The sequence below is a fragment of the Podarcis filfolensis genome (genome assembly GCF_964270895.1).
Source record: "Podarcis filfolensis genome assembly, chromosome: 11".
Lineage (NCBI taxonomy): Eukaryota > Metazoa > Chordata > Lepidosauria > Squamata > Lacertidae > Podarcis > Podarcis filfolensis.
Window position 1 is genome coordinate 22,892,144 of NC_139613.1, and position 23,491 is coordinate 22,915,634.

Consider the following 23,491-nt stretch of genomic DNA (forward strand, 5'->3'; position numbering starts at 1 on the left):
CGCGTTTTATCTCATGCAATATACAGCTGCTGTCGCGGAGGGTGGGAAACGACAGCCACTTTAGCCGCGCTGGCTTCCTCTCGCTCGCCGCGCTGCAGAAGCCGGCAGCCGGGGATTCCCTCCTCCCTCCAACTTGAAAAAGCAGCGCGCTCGCTGAGGGGATTCCCCCTTTCGCCGCTCTCCGAACGTTCGGGATTGTTCCGAGTGACGTCACGCGAGGGGGGCGCTGCTCGCGGGCTGGTGCGCCTTCAGCCGAAGCAGCGCCGTGCAAGCGAAGGTGTTGGGAGGAGAAAGGTGGCGTTTCGGAGCGCGAGGCGTGAAGCGGGGGGTTCCACGAAACCTCTCCTTTCGGGGGGCCCTTAAAACCTCCGCGCGCGTTCTGTCGTATGTGTCTTGTCGTTGGAGTTCTCCGCTTCGCACAAGCCAGAATCCTCTCCCTCTCCCTCCCTCCCTCGCACATGTACACAGTGTCGTAGAACGTCGGGCGCTCGCGCGCTCCCTCCCGCCCCCAACACCAGCCCAGCCTCGTCTAGCTGCTCGTGGCGGCTGTTGGCGGCGAACTCTCGCGAGGCTTGGGCGCAGGGCATCGCTGCTGCGGCTCGGAGCGGCGCCATTTTGGGGCTGACTGACTGACTGGAGCGAGGAGTTGTGCGCGCGGCGGGGGAGAAGCGGCGGCAAAAAGGAGCTTTCAAATCCGGGACCCCGCAGGAGCTGCTGTGCTTGGCCGGGACTTGGCTGGAAGGTTAGAGCCGCGGTACGCCGGCGCCGCCGCCTCCTCCTTCCTCCATGCCACCCCCTCGCCGGTCGGTCGGTCGGTCTGAGGGAAGAGGTGGCGGAGGAAACAATGTTTGCGTGTGCGGAGCGCGGGGTTCCGGAGCAAGGCAGGCGAGCGGGCCCGTCCCCGGGGGTGAAGAGGCAGGAGAAGCGGGGCTCTCAGGCTCCGCGGCTGCGAAGGATCCTCGGCCGGAGCGCGGCTCCCGTAGTTCGGTCTCTTCCCCCCGCCCCCCGGCCTGCATCGAGCCCTGGGCATGTGGCCTCTCCGTCCTTTCTCCGTCTCCCTTCCTCTTCCAAGCGGAGCGGGGGGATAAACGGGACACCAGCTCTGTTGGGCCCCGGCTTGGTCGAGGGGCGGCAGTTGGAGGCAGCAGCTTCGAACCCCCTGCGGGCGGATTGCGAGCGAGCGAGGGTGTAAATATGACAACCTCCAGCGGGAGGACTCGTCCCCGACTTTACCTGGCCATGAAATGGGACGGGAGGAGGAGGAGGAGGGAGAGCGAAACCTGGGCAGGAAACGCGTGCGCACTCCCGTAGGTTAGACGCTCGGAGAGCCGCGGACGCCTTTCCTCCTCGCGCCCCTCCTACTTTGCTCGGGTCCCGGATCCGAGATTGCTACCTGGGGGGGGGGGGTCCTATCGTGTGTTTACTCGGAAGTAAGCCCAGCGGCGCGGAGTGGGGACTTCTCCCGACTGACTATGCCTAGGGGTTGCAGCTGCAAGTCCTCCCGTTTCACCGATCTTCCTTTTGTTCGGTTGGTTCGTTGTAGCTTTTATCTTTATTCTTTCTTTTTTTTCTTTTTTGGTACGAAATTGGGCCAAGGAACGTGCTTGGTGGGAGTTTTTAATTCTTCCGGTTTTCTTCGCGCCTGCCTCCCATGATAGTACTCTTACGCCAACCGCCGTTTCACCCTGGAGTAGGACCTCCTCCCCTCCCCTTTTCGCTGCTGACTCCAGCATATGCTTCCAGCGCAATCCGCGTGGATTTCGTTGCATGTCCTTATTTTAAGGCTTCCTTGTTCACAAGTACATGGTGTTCATTATTCTCAAGAGAGCAGATTCATAATGTTGCAGATTTCCTAGATGTCTCGAGAAAGGAACATTAATTGCAGTATGTCTTGTCTCTTTTTCCCAGCCTCCTACCCCACTTCTAGGTGATCTGGATTCTGAACATGAGCTTGGATATTTTGCAACCTGTTGCCTCAGCTTGTGAAAAAAAGGTAGCTGGATGCTGACCTGCAGAGTCTGCTTCGATTGAAAGGGAAAACGTTGACTAAAAAGGGAATTGGGATTATAACCTGTTCAGTTGCTTTTCCACTTCAAACACTTCTGAAGCCTGCAGAACCCGGTTTATGAACTTTTGAGATTCTTCTTCTGCTTCCCCTTAAATTCAGGATATCATCTTGGACTAATTTTTCCCCATATGGAATGGATAATTGTATAAACTTCTTAAGTTCTGCATGCTACTTTCAAGAACTGTTTTTGCTTTCTAGTTCAAACATTTCAGTCAAAACAGAGATTGACTTGATTTGTCAACTAAGTCTAGAAGATTATATTAAATGTAGCTCCCAATTTTTCTAATATTGATGTAGAATTTATGGCAAATATTGCTTTCATTTTTTAGGCAATTTGGAATTACTTTTTACAATGATGTCTGTTTCCTAAATGAAGAGACAAAGAGCTTTATTTTTCATTTTTTAGTGGGGTTTTTTGGTAGTGTTCTGAAGAAGCAATATGGGAATATCCAGATAGCTGCTGTGTGTGGATGTCTGAATCGACTCTTAGAAATGAACTTCATTTTGAATGCAGACTTTGACTTCTCAGTTCTATTCTTTATGTCATAAAAGGTGTATTTATTTCTTTTGGAACTGATGTTTATGATAGTAAGATATACGCGGAATAGGAAAGTGAAGAAGTGTCAGAAGATAAGACAGGCTGTTAAAACCAGACTTGTCTGACTTTTTTGAAAATAACTTTTTGGAGTCCTTAAATGTGAAGAATGGGTAGCTGATTTCCAATAATCAGCCCTTGTATTGCATAGCTACGGATGTAGTATCTTTAAGGAACTCGGATCATTACTGCAAGGGAAGCAAACTGGAAAACGCAAATCACGGAGAGTTAATGCCAATCTGTGCAGTTCTCTTGGATTTTGTAAGTATTGCCTGAAACTACAATTGTTACAAATATTAATTGTAAGTGAGGTAAACTGTTGAAGATGTTCATTTTTTGTTTTGCTTGTGTTAATATTTTTCTTTATCAAAAGTTTGAGAGGCATGTTAACACATGAAAATCTATTTTAACTATATCAGAACTTGCTTGGATTCTAAGGAAGCTTATACTTACTACTTAAATTTGAAGTTTCAGCTGATTCATGACTACTTGAAAATGAATCTGATTGAACTTAAATGGACTTGCATCCTATTTAGGATTTGAACCATGTGCAGAAGTGATCATTAGGTCAGTGCCAGGCATCTTGATAGTGCTGTGATGATAGTTTTGGACCAGGATTAAGCCTTATTTGTCTTTCTCCTCTACACCCCCCACCTGATTTTAGTACTAATATCTTAGTTTCATGTAAGGTCTGAACCAGAAAACTGGTTAGCTTAATCCAAGATAGCTGTATTAAAGCTTGGCACAAGAGGATTGCGTCTGGCCACTAAATATAAAATTGATTGTGAGCTGTCTAGATAGAATTCTCATTCTGTTTAGTCTCTTATGTGTATGTAGTAGATATAGTAGTGTTGGTATAGAAACACTTCTGTGAACGTGGAATGCTCTTCCCAGGGAGACCTGCCTGGTGCCCTCATCTTAGGCACCAGGCAAAAGCATTCCCTTTCTCCCAGGCCTTTGTTTAATTAGACAGGCCTTTACAGTGGTGCCTCGCAAGACGAAATTAATTCGTTCTGCGAGTTTTTTCGTCTTGCGAATTTTTCGTCTTGCGAAGCATGGAACTGCACCTCTTCAAGCAATGCACCCTGGGTATTAACGGTTTTAAGAAAAAGGAAACAAACTTGCAAGACGTTGTCATCTTGCGAAGCAAGCCCATAGGGAAATTCGTCTTGCGAAGCAACTCAAAAAACGAAAAACTCTTTCGTCTTGCGAGTTTTTTGTCTTACGAGGCATTCGTCTTGCGAGGTACCACTGTATTTAACTACCCTGTCTATGGCCTTTTAAACTGTGTGTTCGAGTGGGATTATTGTTTTTATTTGTTACTATAGTATCTATGAATGTACATACTATGTTATGTATGTTATTATGGTATACATTTATATGTTGTAAACTGCCCTTTGATCCTTGGATGAAGGGCGGTATAGAAATTAACAATAATATGATAGATATTATAGTTAATATTAACAATAATATGATAGTCCATAGCCACTTGGAACAATTTTAGATTATTAAAATAGAACCCTGACCCTACTCAGATCTTCACCTGATATCAATAATTTTTTTTACATACTGACATATCCTGTCCCCCGTGCAGATGTGTGATGCTTTGCTCCTTTTGCCTCTAAATGCCCATTAACCTTGTACACAATTTGTTTTGATATTTTACAGAAAGCATTTTTAAAGCCCTAGCTGCCAATATATACAGTGGAACCTTGCTTGTCGAATGCTTCGGAAGTCAAACGATTCGGAATGCTTTCGTTTTTGAACATGCCTTGGAAGTCGAATGGCTTCTGAGGCACGTTTCCCCACTTTTTCAATGGATTTTGCCAACTGGCAATTGTGCCTTGGTTGTCGAACGTTTTGGAAGTCGAACGGTCTTCCGGAACGGATTACGTTAGACAACCGAGGTTCCACTGTATATGATTCTGAAATGATTTTGGTGCCACTTTCCAAAGATGGCATTGGCCCCCATGTTGGCCTGGTTAATAGTAAGCCATAAACTACAGCACTTGTGGTTCATTTAACTCAAGAAGCCAAGGTTTGTTCTTTGCTTCTAGCTTCTAGCTTGTTTTGGAAATGCTAAGCTTGGTTTGCTTCCTTATGATACGCACAAGAAGAGAGGGGCAGGCACACTTGATCCATGTGTGCTAGCACACTACTTGTTTGTGGTGAGATGTGGTTTGTTTTAGACCATGATTTACTGCTAACGTTCAAACTGGGCCAACATCAACTTAATATTTTTGATTTTTGATTATTCATTGTTATATTTCATCTCCAGAAAAAGCACATACAGAGAGTTGTTTATGCCAAGCAACTGCTGGTGTCTGGTGATGTATAGCTGAGCATTTGTTAATTTTGTTGACAAGCCAGTGGCAAGTGACAATGGAAAGGATACAACTCATGATTTAGAAGCAATCCTCTTTGGAAGTTAGAGTGGAGAAAACAGAAGAGAAAGTAAAACAGAAACTTAATATGCTCAGGAGAACTACTTGACTCATAACAGAAGAGAAAATAAAATAGAAACAAAAAAATACCTAGCTGAAATACTGGGCTTATAGTAAAGTTGCATAGTTCTTTATCTAGTTGTATAGTTAAATTGTTCTTTATGCTAAGATAAAGCCCAGCTTGAAGAAGAATTCACCCCCTTGAGCAGGGTTAGCCTAAATAGTGCCCTCCTATTATTCCAGATAATTAGCCATGTAGTCTTAGACGTAGCAGTTATACTCCAGTGTCTGAGAGCCACCATGTTGAAGAATATTTACCCCAGGGTCAAATGAGCCTTTGCAGTACAGTAGGGTTGCATCTTATGCAGAGGTTTGGTTCCAGTGGTTCCACGTATACCCAAACCCAAATGGATAGCAGATGGGGAGGGTGGAGGAGAGAGAGAAAGAATTCCTAGTACTCCTGGAGCTGGCACATCAGCAGGCCTTGCTTAGCAAGCAAGCTGGAGTGCTTGAAAACTCTTTTTGCTGGGTAACCCAAGTGAACCCTGCGTGAAAATAACTTTTAATCTCTTTTCTTGCTTGGATTTCACTTGCACTTATGTGGTGTATGGTTGAAATCAACACAAGTTAAATGTGCTTGAGGTGTGACTGTACTGTACTTTGCAGTGGCTTGTTACTAAACACACATTTGATAGTTTCATTTTCTTGCTCATTTCAATTGGGATAAATTGGAACCCTGCTATGTTAAGGCAGTAATCTAGCCCCTCTTACTGGAACTAAGTACTATGGAATTCAGTAGAACTTGCTTATGAGTAGACACAGGCTCAGACACTGTTAGTTGTTTTTTTTTTTTTTAATGAAGATGCTAGAATACTGAAATGGTATAAGACAACTTCCCCAATAATTGTTGAGGGGTGTAGAAAGCAAAGGCATTCAAGAGCACACTGCAATTTATGAAATTGTTCAGGCATGCTAAAATATATATTTCAAAATACTTCAAACACCTGCTAGGGTCCACAGCAATCCCACTGGCTTGGGATTTAAAATACATTTTTGCTAGTGCATTTATGCAGTATGGCTGTGCTAAAGATGTGAAACCCCTTTTGATGATGTTGGGTGCCTTAGTGCTTATGCAGTAATGGTGGTGGCTGGTCTGCACTGGACCAAGGGCTTGGTATCACTCTATACATGATAGGATGGGCAAAAGGTTTCTCTATACCAAATAGGATTGGTCTCTTAAGCTTTAGCTTGGCTACAGAATGTTCTGTTTTAGTTGGCTGTTTAGATCCTCCGTTTTAATTTCTTCTCCAGCAGAATACTTGAGTCAACAGAGTAGATTAACTACTTCTAAATTTATCTTGCTCTGTACTTTATTAGAAGTAAAACTTGGATAGCTTCATTAGGGCAATGAGAATACAGTTGTCTTTAATTATAACATTTTAAATTTCCTGCAGGTTTCTTTTCAACAGAATCCAGTGCTGCCTCAAAAAATATATAAGATGGACAAAACAACCTAGTTACAAAGTAAGTGACTGATATTTGGCACTATTCAAATCACCTTAAACTCCAGCATATTTACATATGTTAATCTCCCCCCCCAAATTTGACAATTTAAAACCTTAAATCAGAGATTGAAGTGAAGCCTGGGAGTGAAGATTCTTCAGTGAATAAACAATTCTTCTGATCTCTGTTGATATTTTGACTTGGACTACTTATCTTTGAAAATTCTATTTAGTTAGCTTTTTCTTTGTGTCTGTCGATATGACAGTGAATCTCCCCTTTCCTTGTACAGCATACTTGGTTGAGATCTCAGTGCAGACATTTCCCATCTTTCCTAAAAGTGCTTGCAGAAATCCCCTGACGATTCTGTGGATCTTTGGCTAGAGGTCTAAAATGTTGACATCAATAGAGTTTTTGTACAATTTTTGTACAGAAGTGAAGGAAATCTTCATACCTGTGCATGCTAAAATGATTAGCAAGAATTTCAGATTTAATTCAGGCATCAAAAGTAAGAATTTGAATTATATAGTACAGTATGTATATAATGTATGCAGTTTCTTACTATGTAGGTCTTTAATTTTAATTGCAGCTTGAAGTAGAACCAGCTACATAGATTGTATCTTGGTCCCGAACAGGATATTCTGTAATTTTCCTTCCACAGAAGCATTAAAAAGTGTGCCTCAGAATGTGTGCCGCATCTTACAGTGATGACAAATCCTGATAGAAGTCATAGAATTATAGTTTCTGATTATGCAACTGAAACTTTTGTATTGTGTAGAAACAGTTCCATGCAAGTTATCTGTCTTAGCCTGAGTTATTGTGCCAGCTTCCCTGGAAGTAAGCCCCATTGCGTTCAGTGAGTTCATGTGGTTGCTTTTACAGTATTAGAATCCCCGTGTATGTAAAAACAATTGTTTTCTGGTGTGTATTTTGTAGGCAGTGTTGCTTTAGTTATATAGTTTCCAATTTGTTTCTGGGCCCAATTCAGACGCGGGTCGCGCTGTGGGTAAAACCTCAGCGCCTAGGACTTGCCGATTGCATGGTCGGCGGTTCGAATCCCCGCGGCGGGGTGCGCTCCCGTCATTCGGTCCCAGCGCCTGCCAACCTAGCAGTTCGAAAGCACCCCCGGGTGCAAGTAGATAAATAGGGACCCCTTACCAGCGGAAAGGTAAATGGCGTTCCGTGTGCTGCGCTGGCTCGCCAGATGCAGCTTGTCACGCTGGCCACGTGACCCGGAAGTGTCTGCGGACAGCGCTGGCTCCCGGCCTTTAGAGTGAGATGAGCGCACAACCCTAGAGTCTGTCAAGACTGGCCCGTACGGGCAGGGGTACCTTTACCTTTACCTTTAATGTTGACCTATAAAACAGTAAATGACTTGAGGCCAGGGTTTGAAAGGCCACCTCCTCCTTTGTGAACCCACTTGTAGAATATAGTCTTCTGAGACTTTGTTTTATGTACCACCACCTAAAGAATAAAAGTTGGTGGAAGCATGGCACAAAGCATTCCAGTTGTGGAATTTCCACTTAAGAAAGGTGAGATTGGCCCTATACAGTGGTACCTCGGTGTTCAAATGTAATCAGTTCCGGAAGTCTGTTCAAGTTCCAAAATGTTCAAAAAAACAAAAACTGAAAGCGGAAGCCTCAAAATGGAAAACTCAAAATGGAAGCTGCATTTCCTGTTCGAATTCTGAGGCGTGTTCAAAAACTGAGGCATTTACTTTCGGGTTTTTGGTGTTCCAAAATCATAGCATGTTATCCATTGGGGTTTGTAGTTAATTCCTGCAGGTTCTCTCTTTGGCCCGAATTGAGTGCATACATGATAAATTGGTCATCTAGCACATCACAGTATATGCGGCTCCTAACATTGCAAATGGTATTTTAGAAATGTTAGGCATTGTAAGGATCTTCGTATGCAGTACAGTGATGAGATGACTGTTGTTCATTCTAGGATGGTGTAGTTGTGGATCGATAATTACGATTAATTACTTTATTCTTGGGAAATGTGAAACTCCTACTACAACTAAATTTAGCACACCCAAGGAGCTATGATTTTTATTATAAGTGCATTCTTGTTTCTTACTGACAAAAAAAATACAGTTTTGAAACTGCACAATTTGGCCAAGTCTTGTGTATATGCATGGTATGCTTATAAGTGAGTCCTGCTGCTATTCATGATGAAGACACTGCAAATGACAGCTGATGCACAACAAGTCTGTAGCCTGTGAGGTGTCCACAAACAAAATACTGGTGCCAACCTTGGCTTAGCTCCGTTGTCCTGCACGTTTCCATGATCCTATCACGCCATGTGGTGCAAATGAGGTGCACAAGGCTGAAGAGTTGAATAATCGTGATTCTTTTTCTACTTTGGATATCTTTTCAGGGCTGTTTCACCTTGTTCTAGCCCTGGAGCAAATTAAGTGTACATGGTATGGTCATAAGCCAGGCTCTCCATTGCTCTAGTGTTCTCTGCTATTTCTTTGAACTGCATTTCCTTTCTTATGCAACCCCTAAGACTTGATGGTGATGCATTTCTTCTTAATTCTTAGTAACATAACTGTTGAAAGTAATCAATTCAGGGTGATAAGTACCTGGGTACTCCATATCCTGAAATTTCTCTCTCTGCCTCTCCCTCCCCCCCCCTCTCTCTCTCACACACACACATGTAATATGGGCTCACCTTATTCTTCTGATTATAAATAGTTTTTTATATTTTTGTAAACCGCTCTGCAAATTCAGTTAATAGTTATAGAAATTAACTCATGCAAGTCATTAACAACTTTTAAGTGCTTTTCAACATAGACTTGGAAACACATCAAATATAGCTTGCTGCTTACAAGATGTTAGGGCTCCCACGCTCCACTGACAACATCTCCATGCCATTAGATAGATACTTAATAGAAAACCCCATCCACTCTTGCTTTTGAATTGTGTAGTGTAGCTGGTATGATGACATGACTGAGCTGTAGTACTTTCCGGAAAGTGGTGACCTTCAACTCTAGAGCTGTGAGATGCAGTTTAAATAACTGCACCCGTGATTGTATGGATTGATGTGGAATAAAATTAAACTTAGGCGACATTTTATTGGGTTGTCAACTTTGATTGTAACCTGATATGCTCACTCTCCCTAGAGTTTACAGTTTCTAATGATGAGGACTGTTTTATTTCAAACTAGAAACAAAAGCAACAAAAACACACACAAACAATTTAAAACTGTTTTTGTTTATACTAGGTTAGATCCAGACTTGATTTTCTGTGAATGGAAAGCTTGCAGAAGGGACTGGATGCAGTGACTGCCCTTAAGAATATGAAGGGTGGGAAGCAACCTGGTTGTCAAATGACTGTTTACTGGGGTGGATTTTAGCATATGCTTGTATTAAAACTACTACATGAGCTTGGCCTTGGCATTGCCAGGTGTGAGATAGTGGCATAGTGAAAATGAGTGCAGATCTTACTTTTTGTCAGTTGGTTAGAGAAACTCCTTGTAAAACTTCCATATTATACATGAAATCCATAATTAATGAAGTGCTGAAGATAAAGATGGCTATCAGATATTCTGCAACTGAATATGAACTGAACTGAAAAGGAACTGTCACATACTGTTGCTCAGCAGTTAAGATCATTGTAGCCTGTAAAAGGGCTGAGCAACTTTGTTCAGTATTGAGGGTCACATAAAAATGGAAGTCTGAATACACACAGTATCTGAAGATTCAGAAAACTTAAATGCTAGATACCAAGCACTTACTCTGTGGTAGGAATTGGTACTGTCATTCGAAAATCCTCATTTTCGTATGATAGAAGGGAATATTCTTCACTGAGTTGCTGCAAAACTGACTTGTGACATGCCTTTTGTGGTAGAGAGCATGCCTCTCTTCAGTCTTTCTGCCTTTAACCTAGCAGACAGGCTAAGCTCAAAATATATCTGCCCATATAATAAAAATGTAATAATCTCACACTGCAGTTTGCTTGACTATAGATAAGTGGCAATCCAAAATTCAGTGTATTGGGAGGTGATGGATAGGTAGCTCATAGAGGGATTCCCAGAACAGCCTGCAGTGGTCTTCCAGCTCTGCTAGCTCCTTCATCTGTCAGTCTCAGGGCCCAGGATCCAGATCCACAGGCCAGCTGGTGCTGCTACTGGCCACTTTCCTCGTCTGTGGCTGATGTTGAAATCTGGTGCTGCTGCCATGGATTGCTATAAAGAGTGGCAGGAGGAATTGTTTCCTCTTGCTTCTGAATTTGTGGTAGCAACAACAGCACCAGGAGGTGAAAAGCAAGGAGGAAGGCACACAGAAGCAGTGGCTTCTTACGGAACTTACAGAGGAATCCTAACTTTGTCTCCTTACAGGCAAGTCCTGCTGAATTCAGTGGGACTTTCACAGGTAAGTGTGGTTAGAATTGCAGTCTAAGACATTAAGATTGCTGGTGTTAAAATCTTCACTGACTCCCAGTTTATTTCAGTGCTTTTCCAAGTACACATGGTGAATAGCTTTTTAAATTTGTGTTTGTGTTAGCTGTGATTCTTGAATGTTATTGTGGTTCTTTTCACTTGTTAAGTTTCTTTGGGGATATTAGTCTTACTGCATGATATGTGATTAAAAATATATATCCTACATTTCCCTTCTCTGATAGGTATTTGCCATGAGGTGTTGAAGCCTTGTTTTCACTGATTTGGAGAGACTGGACCTAAATGGCGCAGCATGACTTTGCTCCAGCCTGGCTTAATTTCCCTACTCCACCATCATCATCAAAGGTCTGTTCTTACAGTTCATTACGAGTATCAGCATCAACTTATCTTTCACTTTTGAAATTAGCAGAGGTTGTGTAAACCATTGATTAGTATACTAGACTCAGTAGTGCAGCTACTGTTAGATCCTGGACTTCATGATGTAATGACTCCAACCCTTTTCTCGTCCATCCCCCCCCAACCCCCCCCATGCTTTTCATTGGTTTTTATATTCAAGAGATATTAGAACAAAAATCTCAAAGAAAAACTGTTTTCCAAAAGGGAGCCTAAATTTCGCAATTTAAACAGATCATGCCACCATGATAGTTATTACTATTTATTAAATTTGTATACTGCCCTATGCCCGTAGGTCTCAGGGCGGTTGACTGCAGCAATCAAATGTAATTTGTCTCTGCTGCCCTAATAGTAAACACTACAATTAACTTGGGAATAATCACCAAAAGTGCATGCCTGGCTCACCTCCTTTTGACTGTAAAATTCATTTAAAATAAGTAAGCAAGCAAACAGGCAAGAAAAGTGGTCAGCTGGTGCTGACCCCATCTTCTTCCAGATTTTTCTGGGGTTTTTTGTTTAAAATCCTATTGGTGTATGCCCCTCTTTGTAAAAATAGCCTAGTTTAAATGAAACATTATTATGATACAAGCATGTTAATAGAATTATGTTTTAAACAGGTAAAACATTGTAAATTGGCCATTATTTTACAGCAGTAGGAATCCCACTCTGTAGAGCTTACCACTTTGCCTCCCCAAATTGCATTGTGGTGCTTATTTTTATGAATAGTTTTCAGCTTTTGCATGTTTGCCACCGTCAGTTCTCTGGAGGAAGGACTGGTTTAAAAAGTTTTTTAACCATGTCCATGTGCAAGTTCAATGAACTTTACCTTCCTCGCTTTCGCCCCTGCAGCTCTCCACACATCCTCAAAACCTGCTCTAGAGGGTTGGGGAACTCTGGAGCAGATTTTGGGAAGGCAAAGCCCCATTCTGTTAGCAGAAGTCCATTCATGTAATGCTCAGATCTGCCCAATAATTTATTGCTCTTTTTTATATCATTGTTTCACAGTAACAGCTGTGTAATTTGGGGTTTTGTGGTGTGTGTGTAGTTGGCATAAGTGTCAACCCTGTTTATCTCATCAGCTTGGATCCAGAGATTTTTTTTTGTACAAGTGGAAAAGTGCTTCACCTTGAACAAAGTAGATCTGCCTGATTTGTCCAGTTTCCCTTTCCTGACTCCTTTGTCCCACTCCACTCTGTTCCAGGGGTCCATTAATCTTCAGTCACAGCATTTGGATCTAGGGAAGAGCCAGAAGAACTGATGTGTGAACAGAGTTCTACTCAATTGTCTCTGGATCCTACCCATAGTGTTTTGCTGGAAAAATACTTGATAATTACCGTATTGTTCCATGTATAAGATTATATTTCCCCCATATTTTTTCAAGTTTAAAATGGGGGGGTCATCTTATACATGGATAGCGCATATGGGAGATTTCTTTATTTGGAGTCCCAAAAAATAGGAGTCGTGTTATACACGGGGGCGTGTTATACATGGAAAATTCGGTATTTGACTAGTCAGATGCCCCCAAAAGATCACCATGGTTTAAAAGAACAAGTCATACGTTGTGTTAATGTGGACTTTGCAGTGGAACTGACATCCATTTAGAGACAAAGCTCATTAAGTTCTTGTCCTGCTTTATGCTTGCAACTTACATGCGATTGAAAATGATTAAATTCTCTAACTATGAATAATCAACCTCTTCAAATCAAGCAGCATGGATGACTTGTAGAGAAATAATTTTGCCTAGCCTTCATTTCTTGACATTTATTGGAGCCTGAACCTATGCACATTTACTGAAATGTGGGACTTATTTGAAAAGTAAATGTATATTTTAAATCTGGTGTTTATCACATTGGACAGAATCCAACTTCGTACAAGTGGAGCTCCACTCATGCAATGGGATTTCTATCTTCCTCTCCTCCCTCCTGCAGCTGTCTATCTGCACCCTCAAGTTGGCTTAAGGGTTCAGGACCCTCTGGAGCAAATTTGAGGGGCCTGTAAGAGGAAGGAGAGGAAGTGAAGTTTGATGTGTGAGTGGCTTTGAATGTAATTATTGTTTTTAATCACTCTGACTTGTTCTGGACATGAGTTCTTGGTATTTGGTGTGACTGCAAAGCAACATCAGCTGCATTATTATAGTACAGGCAACGAACGATTTTTGTGTGTCCAATTGATGCGCAACCACACACAGACACATTGTGGCAACCTGGAAGTGGCCATTGCACCCAATAACCTGGAATGCAACCCACACGCAAATCGGGGGTGGGGGCTGTGTCACTAAAGTGACCGGTCAATGTAAATATGTTTTGTAGTGCTCATTTGTTTCTCATTGACCTTATCTTAACATTCATTTAAAACCTCATGAGGGAATGGGAGAAGCAAACTGGAAATACATTGTGATGCCAATAATGTGTAGAGTAGTTTAAGCTAAAAATGACTTTCTGGTGGCAACTTATCACTTTGAAATACGTGTGGTGTGTAAAGAAACAACCCCCCAACAAAACCCAGAAAAGATCTTGCTGTGTAAACCTTTAAAGTGAAAATGCCACCTAGATTCTGTTTGCAAGATGTAATACTTCTCTGCCCCTGTTCTTTGGTCTCAACTTGTTTTCTACCTTGCAATAGTGTAAAGATCAATAATAGCTTGAAAGGTCATAAATCAACCAAACTTTTAACAACTCACTTTGCAATATCAGCATGCTTGATGGAACACTAGCTCCACCATGTGCTGAAATTGCAGACTGCATGTTTGCACTTAGGTGCAAGATTTCTTGAAACTTGTATGGAAATAGTTACACAAGGTAGCAGATCTTTCAGTGACTTGAACAGTCGTACCTTGGTTGACTTAGCAGTTGAACATTTTGGGTCCTGAACGCCGCAAACCCGGAAGTGGGTGTTCTGGTTTGCCAACATGGAAGCTGAATGTCCGACAGGGCTTCCGCAGCTTCCAGTTGGCTGCAGGAAGCCGCGCATTGGAAGTAAAACATTTTGGAAGTTGGATTTCCGGAACGGCTTCCATTCAGCTTCCAAGGTACGCCTGTATAGGACATACCTCAAAGAATAGGTGGTCACGAGGATGAAAATCCAGGAGGTTACAAATAGTTGGCAGTCTTAGCTGGCCAGTACGGTGGTACCTTGGTTTAAGAACAGCTTAGTTTATGAACAACTTGAATTAAGAATGCTGCAAAACCGGAAGTAGGTGTTTTGGTTTGTGACTTGGAATAAGAACATGTTTCACTTCCTGTTGAGTGTGTCCCATTTGTAAATTGAGTCCCCCACTGCTATGGGAAAGCACACCGTGGTTTAAGAACGCTTTGGTTTAAGAATGGACTTCTGGAATGGATTAATTTGTAAACCAAGGTACCACTGTATACCGTATTTTTCGCTCTATAGGATGCACCTTGTTTTAGAGGGGGAGAACAAGAAAAAAATTCCCCCTCTCTGCTCAGCGCCCCTTCAGCGAAGCGGCAGGAGAAACGGAGCCCCTTCCATTTCTCCTCCTGCTTGGCTGAAGGGGCGCTGCGCAGCTCTCCCTCTCTGCTGAAGCCAGGAGAGTCTTGCTCTCCCGGCTTCAGCAAAAGGAACCCGAAGCCTGCGGAGCGCAGCGGGAACTTGCGCTGTGCTCCGAAGGCTTCAGGCGGCTATCCCTGAAGCCTGGAGAGCGAGAGGGGTCGGTGCCCACCGACCCCTCTCACTCTCCAGGCTTCAGCGAAAGCAACACAGAGTGCGGAGGGAGCGCCAGATGAGGTAATAAGTTAGAGACCCTGTACTCATCACCATTGTGTAGGTGAGGCTATATGGTAGGACCTTTTTGATAGTGGAGCCTTGGCTTTCAAACTTACTCATCTAGGAAACCAGTCTGCTGCTCATCTTACAGATACTGTATTCTAATAGTTGGTTTAAAATTGTGCTTTGTGAGATGTTTTTACTGTAGAGCAGGTTCATTTTTCTGGTTTGTTGTTGTGCTTACTAGGTTTTTTTGCTGCTTATTTTTATTTAAATACATGTATATACTTACAATGCATTTTAATGAAGTTTCTTTATCTGTATACTGCCTTAGAGGCTTTTTGAAGAAAAGCAGTGATAAATAAATATATGTAAATACAGACAAATATAATTCATGACAGTTATACCTGGCAGCCACGGAACGCAGGTAAAATGGCAGAGTGCTGCTTGTCAGTTGCTCTGGAAGTTTATGACTTTATCCCCCCTTTACTCTTGCTCTTTTAAAATGTGGCTTTTGGGGGGGGGGTTATTGGGTTGTTGTTTTTATTTTGGTTATGTATTTTGTGGTTTTATATTTTGATTTTATTCTTAAAGCCGCCCTGAGACCCCTGGGTATAGGGTGGTATATAAATTCAATAAAAAATAATAATATTTTAGTGGATTCAGATTTAGAAAAACTGAAAAGTGTTTAAACAGCAAACCTTTGCACTCTTGCATGCCAACAAAGTAGCTGAAGATGATTTATTTAGTGTTGCTGTTGTAGACCTCACCTAATATTTGTGTTTACTTTTAGTCATCACTGAATTTTGAGAAGCATTCCGACAGCTTTTCATGGACAGAGAATCGTTATGAAGTTAACCGTAGGCGACACAATTCTTCTGATGGATTTGATCCTAGTAGTGGTCGTTCAAATGGAGGTTTGTATGTGTTTAATCCTCCAGATACAGTGTAACCCTATTTTATTTTTACTGTTTTTTAAGTGTTGAGTCGCTCCTAGTTCATAAATCCTCTGAACAGTTCACTGCGTAAGCTGAAATTGATATGGGTGACTGTATTGGATAAACTGAAAACTCCATGCAGCACAACTACAGAACTGCTCTTTGGACGAAGAGTCATAGATTGTGCTTTATCCTCTGTAGTATAGCTATAGGAGGGTGAGTGACACTTGGATGTATTTTATAAAATTACCACCCCAATTTGTATATTGCATATTACTACACCAAGAAAGAACAAACTTTTTCAAAGTTTTGCTGAGTTTTTTTGCATGTTCACTGTCCCTTCTCTAAAAGTTTTTTAAAAATGTATACATTGAAATCCTATGCTGGACTGCCTATTTCCATTCTTTTATGGATGATAGCTTCTGTTTATTCTTTTGAAATTAATACTTCTGCTGCCGCTCACTTATTACACAACATACTTTTGTCTTTTCTTGACGCTACTCCTCTTAGATTTGCTGAGCGACTAACCATGGGATCTTATTCTAATTTTTTATTTCATCAGTCATTTCAATTATTTCAGTTCCTAATTTACAGTTCCACTAAACTTCAGTTATTTTTAGCACGCTACATTTCCCCCCTTGCAAAGTAATTTTTTTGGAAACTGCTTGTAACTTTGCCATTTTAAAATTCAAGGGCATTTGGGAAGAAAAGAGAGAAATGGCTGGCGTTCACAAGGTAGAAATGGCACTGAAAACACACACCACAGAGTGGGATATCATAGCGGAGGTTCACGTGCTCGCGCCAGTAGCTTTCAGTCTGGAAAAAGCCAAGGGTTGCATGAAAAAAATGCACCGGAAAGTGAGACTCTGAAAAAGGAAGACAAGGAAGAACCCAAACAATTTGAAGCCGAAGATTTTGTAAGTTAATCATAATGAACTCATTCACGTGCAGAAGTGAATCATTTATGTGCTTTCATTGAGCTTTAATCAAGACCTCCATTGGTAGAAGTGCACTCCTGACCTTTACTTGACAATGGGAATTTGGTGTCAGTGCTGATAGGTGCTGAGAGCAAGCCCCCACTGGGATCAGCTACAGTAGGGAGTTCCCATTTGGGAACTTCTTAGTACAGCCAATCTGGTGAAAGCAGGGGCTTGCAGTCAGTGCTGAGCCCTACTTTCAGCAGGGATCTTAATTTTCAGACTGGCTTGAGTTATGATTTCAGGGTGGTTCCAGATGATTAACAGGTGAGTGGCCTTGCCAGCCTGTGAAAATGGCCTGTGTGGTGTAGGTGACATCAAGATCTGGTCTGAAAATGGCCTGTGTGGTGTAGGTGACATCAAGATCTGGTCTGCCAGTGGGATTCTGTTCCCAAACCCTGCTTTACAGCCTCCCTGGAGTGAGATGGAAAGTAAAGATAGAAATTGGATATTGCATAGTGATGACTTTGAACCCCAAAACCTTGGGTGACCTCTATTGGTGGTTTTATGTAGATTTCATTTTGTTAGATGTAGGTTTCATTGAGTGATGCTGAAATAAGATTCAGCACCCTCATTGGTAAACATCATTTGCCAGATCTGAGTCATCTCTCTAAATTGTAATATTTATGATCTGGCACGTTAAATTTTAAATATTGGATATTTTCCAGCAGCTCTTAAATCAAACTGTATTTTGTTTCCCCCCTTCTTTTCAGCCATCCCTGAATCCTGAATATGAGAGAGAACCAAACCAGAATAAATCATTAGCTGCTGGTGTTTGGGGTAAGAGCACTGGGCTTTAAATTACAGTAAAGCCTTTTGAGTGTCATTTTGTTAGAAAGTGCCTTTGAAATGATATTTATTATTGCACTTTAAGTCGGCTATACTTTGTGATGCTGTTTGATTTTTGTGATGCATTTATTGAGCATTGAGAACTATCAGAATAATGTGGCTGTGCTGCTCATAAGGAGTTATAATGTGTTCATATTCACATTCTTGCACTAAAGATAGCCATCACGTGTTAGTGTTCCTGAAACCATGATGGCTGTGCATTGATAGAGAAAATTTCTGATTCAATATGCATGCCACCTAACAAGAATTAGGTGTCAGCCAGCTGTGCCCTCCTCCCAGGATAGTCCATTCCATGCTCCATTCTGTTTTTATTTTCCAACTATCATGCAGCATCACATGGCTACTAAGCATGCTTGGTTATTATTGGGCCATGTTTTGGGTTTTTTCTCACCTTAGGTTTTGTATTTAATTTTTTTTGTACTTCACAGAGAATTTGGGGTTCCTTCAAGTATGCTGATGCCTCCCTCTTTTTAAAATCATTTTGTTTTGTTTCATGTCCTGCTGGCAGTCTTTTTTGGTGGGGTCAAGATGATGTTCTGTTCCTAAAGCTGTTGGACTGTTTTAAATACTGTCTCTTCTTAGGTCAGACGGCTTCTTTCAGTTCCATGATACCTGGTTATAAACATGAACACTTGTTTTGCTATGATGATCTACAGAGTACAAGGAGAACCGTATCACCTGAGCCTCTTCAGTGTTTTCCTCCTGAATTAAAAAATATCAAAGCAATATAAGATGAAACTTTTGTTTCTTTGCAGAATATCCTCTGAACCCAAAATCTAGATCTCCACGCATGCTGGTTATAAAAAAAGGCAGTACGAAAGATTTACAGATATCTGGATTCCCTGTAGCAGGAAATATTCATTCACAGTCAGTCAAGAATGGAACTGGTACAAGTGTCTATAAAGGTTTAGTTCCTAAGCCTGTCATTCCACCTGCAAAGGTAAGATGCGTATAAGTAATGTGTCTTGGAGGAGGGGATTGCAGATTGTTTTGTAATGTTTTTCATTTTCTGTGTTAAAACATTACATGTAAGACACATATTAAACCAAAATAAATGCAACCCTGTTTACTCCTTTATCTCTTGTTACCTCTCTCTGTTTCTCATTGCCTTCTCTTTTTCAAAATTTAGATTCTAAGCTTCTCAAGGAAGGCGCCAACCCCTCTCTTCAATTAAATTTTTTTTCCATATATTGTCATGTAGACTGATGGTGCTATATAAACATGTTCAGGTTCTTGTCATAAACATTAAATAATGTAAAGAATTTAGTTTATTAACATGGTCAAAAATTATTCATCATTTTGATTTATTTAGACAACACAGTGGAAAAGCCAAACAAAAGACAACAAACTTGGCCCTCCATTTCCTCATGATTCTCCATATGGTATTGGAAACTTTAGTGCTTTCAAATCTACTGCTAAGGCTGTTGGATCACAAAATTCAGTGAAAGAGGTACAGAAAAATTGGTTACTTTTTTTATTTGGGGTATTTCTAGTTTTGAGAAGCTATGTTTCATGAACTTGTGATTTTTGAGAATTAAATGGAAACTTGAAACTATACATAAATAAAACAGAAATACTGGCAGCTGAACAAAATGAAGCATTGCCATGAAGTTTTTCTTCATCTCAGTATTGTGTGTTTTTCCACCATAGTGTAATCGATCAAATTCCTCATCTCCAGTTGATAAACTTGGCCAGCCTCGCTTAACCAAATTGACTCGAATGCGCACTGATAAGAAGAGTGAATTCTTGAAGACACTGAAACGGGATCGAGTGGAAGAGGAGCATGATGGGCAAGAGAAGGTACTACAAATTTTGTACAGAGGGTCACGTGTGTTTCATTTTTTACTACAGACTTTCAGCTTACATGGGGGCTGCGTTCTGAGGATAGTGCATAAAGCCAAAATTGTGTATAGTCAATGGGTTCCATGGCAGGTGGGATTGCCAGCGTCTTTAAGACTTGTGATGCCATGTTGATCATAAAGAGTGACGTAAAATGTAGATAAGGATTGTCTTCTATTTGGAATCTACTTAAAGGAATATCTTCCATAGTGAGCTTAGCATATGTTGGTCATCAGAACTTACTGCCTCTATCCTATGTAGCTTAAAATTCAGCTGTTTTAGTCAGTCCTGTATCACACCCCAAAAGTAAACAAAGGTACTTTGTGCTTCACAATTCAGAGATAACAGTCTCGTTAGTCACGATGTCTATATGCTCTCCCCAGAATTGGAGGCAGTATGCCCCTGAAAGACACTTGCTTCGGTGGGAGCAGCAGCAGCAGAGTTCCATTGCACTCTTGTCTTGCTTGTGGGTTTCTCAGAGACATCTATTGGCTTTTGTGGAAAATGGAATGCTGGACAAGCACTAGCAGTGCTCTTCTATGGGCTTAACTTCCAGTGGGATGCAATATGTAGGCTTGTTGCATCTTTTTATATTCATGCAAATCGTGGACAAATCTTTTTGGAATTTACTCAAATATGTGACTTCTTTAACAGGATGATGATGATGAATTTAATTTACATAACAGCAACAATGGTCACGAAGAGAGGGACATAAACCGAAACTTTGAAAATGAAATTCCTCAAGAAAATAGAAATGCTATAATGATGTCTCAGCAGATCATTCGGTCTTCAACATTTCCGCAGACCGATGTCCTTTCAAGCTCACTTGAAGCAGAGCATCGGTATGTATTTTTCCAATTATTGACATGGTTTTAACCTGTTGAAAAATACTGCTTGCTGGAAGGATAGGTATACAGCAGCGGCAGGGAAATGTTTTGACCTGGTGGAGCAGAACCTTGTCTGTCCATGGGCCAACTTTTGACAGGTAGGTGGGACAACCTGTCAGTCGACTGACATCAATTCCCAGTGGAACTCAGTCATGCAGTTGATCCAGTAGGCTTGAACTCAGCTGATGGGCAGTGACTTCATCTTGGTTTTCTGCAAGGATCAGCTATGCTATCAAGTTTCTCAGGGGAACAACAGCGCAGCTGATTAAGCCATACTTCCACCTGCCCCACACCTGATGTCACATAATGACAGGTGTAGGGCAGGTGTCTCTGGTTTGGGGAAAATAGTATCATGGGCAAAATTTAGCCCCTTGCCTGGCCAAATTTGACTTGAGGACTGAAGGTTCCCCACCCCTTGTATACAAGGTTAAGCTGGCTAACAATAGGAATTAACTTGATAGTTTTGATTCAGTATTTCACATACTGCACATAAATAGTTATTGTCATTCAGCTGTATGGTCCTTGGAAGTGTTGTTTTATTTATATTGTTTTAAGTTGAACATTTGCCTCTGTTGTATCCTAAAGAATGGGTTAGAAATACATTAGATAAGCATCCATGTGTAGACCCCCTGTCGTGCACTGGGTTTTCTGATGTATTGATGTTCTTTCTGTACTGTTCTTTCTTGAATGGGAAGAAGAGAGGCATGAAGAAAAAATGGGCAGGGAAGTGAAGCAAACCTTTTGCTTTTTCAACCACTTTCTTCAAAAAGTCTTAAGAATGCAAGGTTGTGAGAGCTGGCCAGAAGATGAATTAAATTGCACCCTTCAGAGCAATTAGGTTGGGTCTGGAGAATGAAAGTTGCTGATCTTTTTATAAATGTCCACATTTTTATTTTTTTTGTAAAGATTGTTAAAGGAGATGGGTTGGCAGGAAGACAGTGAAAACGATGAGACCTGTGCTCCGCTAACTGAGGATGAAATGAGGGAATTTCAGGTCATTAGTGAACAGGTGAGAGCGAAAGCTAGCCCTACATAACTTGTTATGTTTCAAGTGAAATATTCTATTGAGTGGGATAGGAGATGGACATCTTTCTTACATTCCATATTGAAGCATTTCAGTGTTAAAATGATCAACTGTAGTACCTTCTTAATGCCTGAGAGAACCGATAGCTCATATAAGCCTCCATATTTTGTGCTGCCGGCACAACTATTTATGGTGGCAATGGGAATCTTGTTTTCCTATAAGAGCCTGTTTGTTAGATACACATTGGTGAGTGTTTTAAATTACAAGGGCAAGATGTTTCTTACTGTTGGTTGACTTCTTATTTAAACTTTTCCTGTTCCTTCCCTTGGATTTGAGCCTTGAATATTGCAGGGGGAATTTCCAATATTTAGTCTGAGGAAATATTTTGTAAATCTACTGGTTCAGAGATACAGGAGGGGAAGATGGCTATCTAGAAACTAGGTAATTCCTATAAGACCATAGACCCCTATTTGAAGGGATGTTTGAACTATTTGAATTGGGTTTGAAATGGGGGTCAGCTTACTAATAGCTGCAGAAAGTTTTGTGTATTCATATTAAAGTAGCCTCCCCTCTTTATCCAGTTCAGCTTTATAGACTCAGGGATGTGGCAGTAGAGACAACTTACTGTATATATGCAGACAATATGTAAACCATACTCATTTTATGGGAAATGGAATTGTAATTGGGATTTACATCTATGTTCATGGCTCTCTTTAACCTCACACTTTGACTTGAGATCTAATGGCAGGAATCTAATTACATGTTTATTTTCATGTTTGTTACTAAAAAAACAACAACCTGGAAATGCAAGCATCTACAAAACATAGTACTAATGCCATTGTTGAATCTTGCGAAGTTAATTTTTGTTGCCACACGTGAAATACACATGCTTAACACCTTGTACAAAAATAAATGCTTTTCAATCTGCCATTTTCAGATAGCTAAATTGATTTGTGCTTTAAATTTCAGTTACAAAAAAATGGCCTTAGGAAAAATGGTATTCTAAAAAATGGCCTCATCTGTGACTTCAAATTCAGTCCCTGGAAAAACAGCACTTTCAAACCAACAATTGAGAATGAAGACACGGAGACAAGCAGCAGTGACACATCAGATGATGACGATGTGTGAAGATTGCTAGAGGATGTCTGCCTTGCATCTTGTGCAGTTTGAGAATGAATCGTTCAAAAGAGGGGAGAACTATAATTTTACATAGTGACATGCCCCCTTAGAGGAAGGATCTTTTGGACTCCTCGTGAAGGAACCTAAGAATGTTGTGTTGATGAGCTGTGTTGAACATGACTATAATTTCTGTAAATGAATGTTGTAGAAATGAGGACTTTGCCCCAACATTGACTTTCTTCATCACTGCAGCATTTCTCTGACGAGCAATGTGACAATGTAAGAGAATGAGATTTTCTCATTTAATAATAATAAAAAGATTATGTAATGTTTGGCAAAGTTTTTGTCTTGAGACTGCAGGTCTAAGGGAGAAAAGGGCAGCTTGACACAGTGTGTTGCTTACTGAGACGGATTTCTTCTACAGTGGGAATCTACAGTTTTCACTTTGTGCACAGACAATAGACAATATAGCATGTTTGCTAAACAAAAAAAATATGACATAAGTGCACTAAGACATCCATTTCCTGAACTGTTGTAATTGTTCCACATACCAGTAATTCTCTAGCAGTTTGTACTACAGTAATTATGAAAAGACTTGCTTCAATTCTAAACTTCACAGAACTGGTGTAAATCAAAAGCTTTATTTGGATGCTGCAAGACCCAGGAATCTGGATCCTCCACAATGAGTGCTGATTCTTTGTGGGGAAAATAAACATTATTTTGATAAATTA

General features: G+C 41.1%; 1 protein-coding gene across 3 annotated transcripts; it reads left to right on the plus strand.

The window, feature by feature from the left end:
* Window positions 1–255: 255 nt before the first annotated feature.
* GPBP1 (GC-rich promoter binding protein 1) lies at window positions 256–23,491 on the plus strand. 3 transcript variants are annotated; one of them, XM_083576203.1, is made up of 13 exons: window positions 256–742; window positions 1,909–2,924; window positions 6,562–6,631; window positions 11,236–11,356; window positions 15,921–16,044; window positions 16,759–16,982; window positions 17,756–17,822; window positions 18,647–18,831; window positions 19,204–19,341; window positions 19,542–19,691; window positions 20,385–20,572; window positions 21,524–21,626; window positions 22,611–23,491. In XM_083576203.1, exons 4-13 carry the CDS (start codon window positions 11,294–11,296, stop codon window positions 22,767–22,769), a joined length of 1,401 nt encoding a protein of 466 aa, XP_083432329.1. In that variant the 5' UTR covers window positions 256–742; window positions 1,909–2,924; window positions 6,562–6,631; window positions 11,236–11,293; the 3' UTR covers window positions 22,770–23,491. The 3 variants fall into 3 exon arrangements, with proteins under 3 accessions (XP_083432329.1, XP_083432330.1, XP_083432331.1); XM_083576204.1 differs by having other exon boundaries at window positions 569–754; XM_083576205.1 differs by lacking the exons at window positions 256–742; window positions 1,909–2,924; window positions 6,562–6,631 and adding an exon at window positions 6,889–7,115.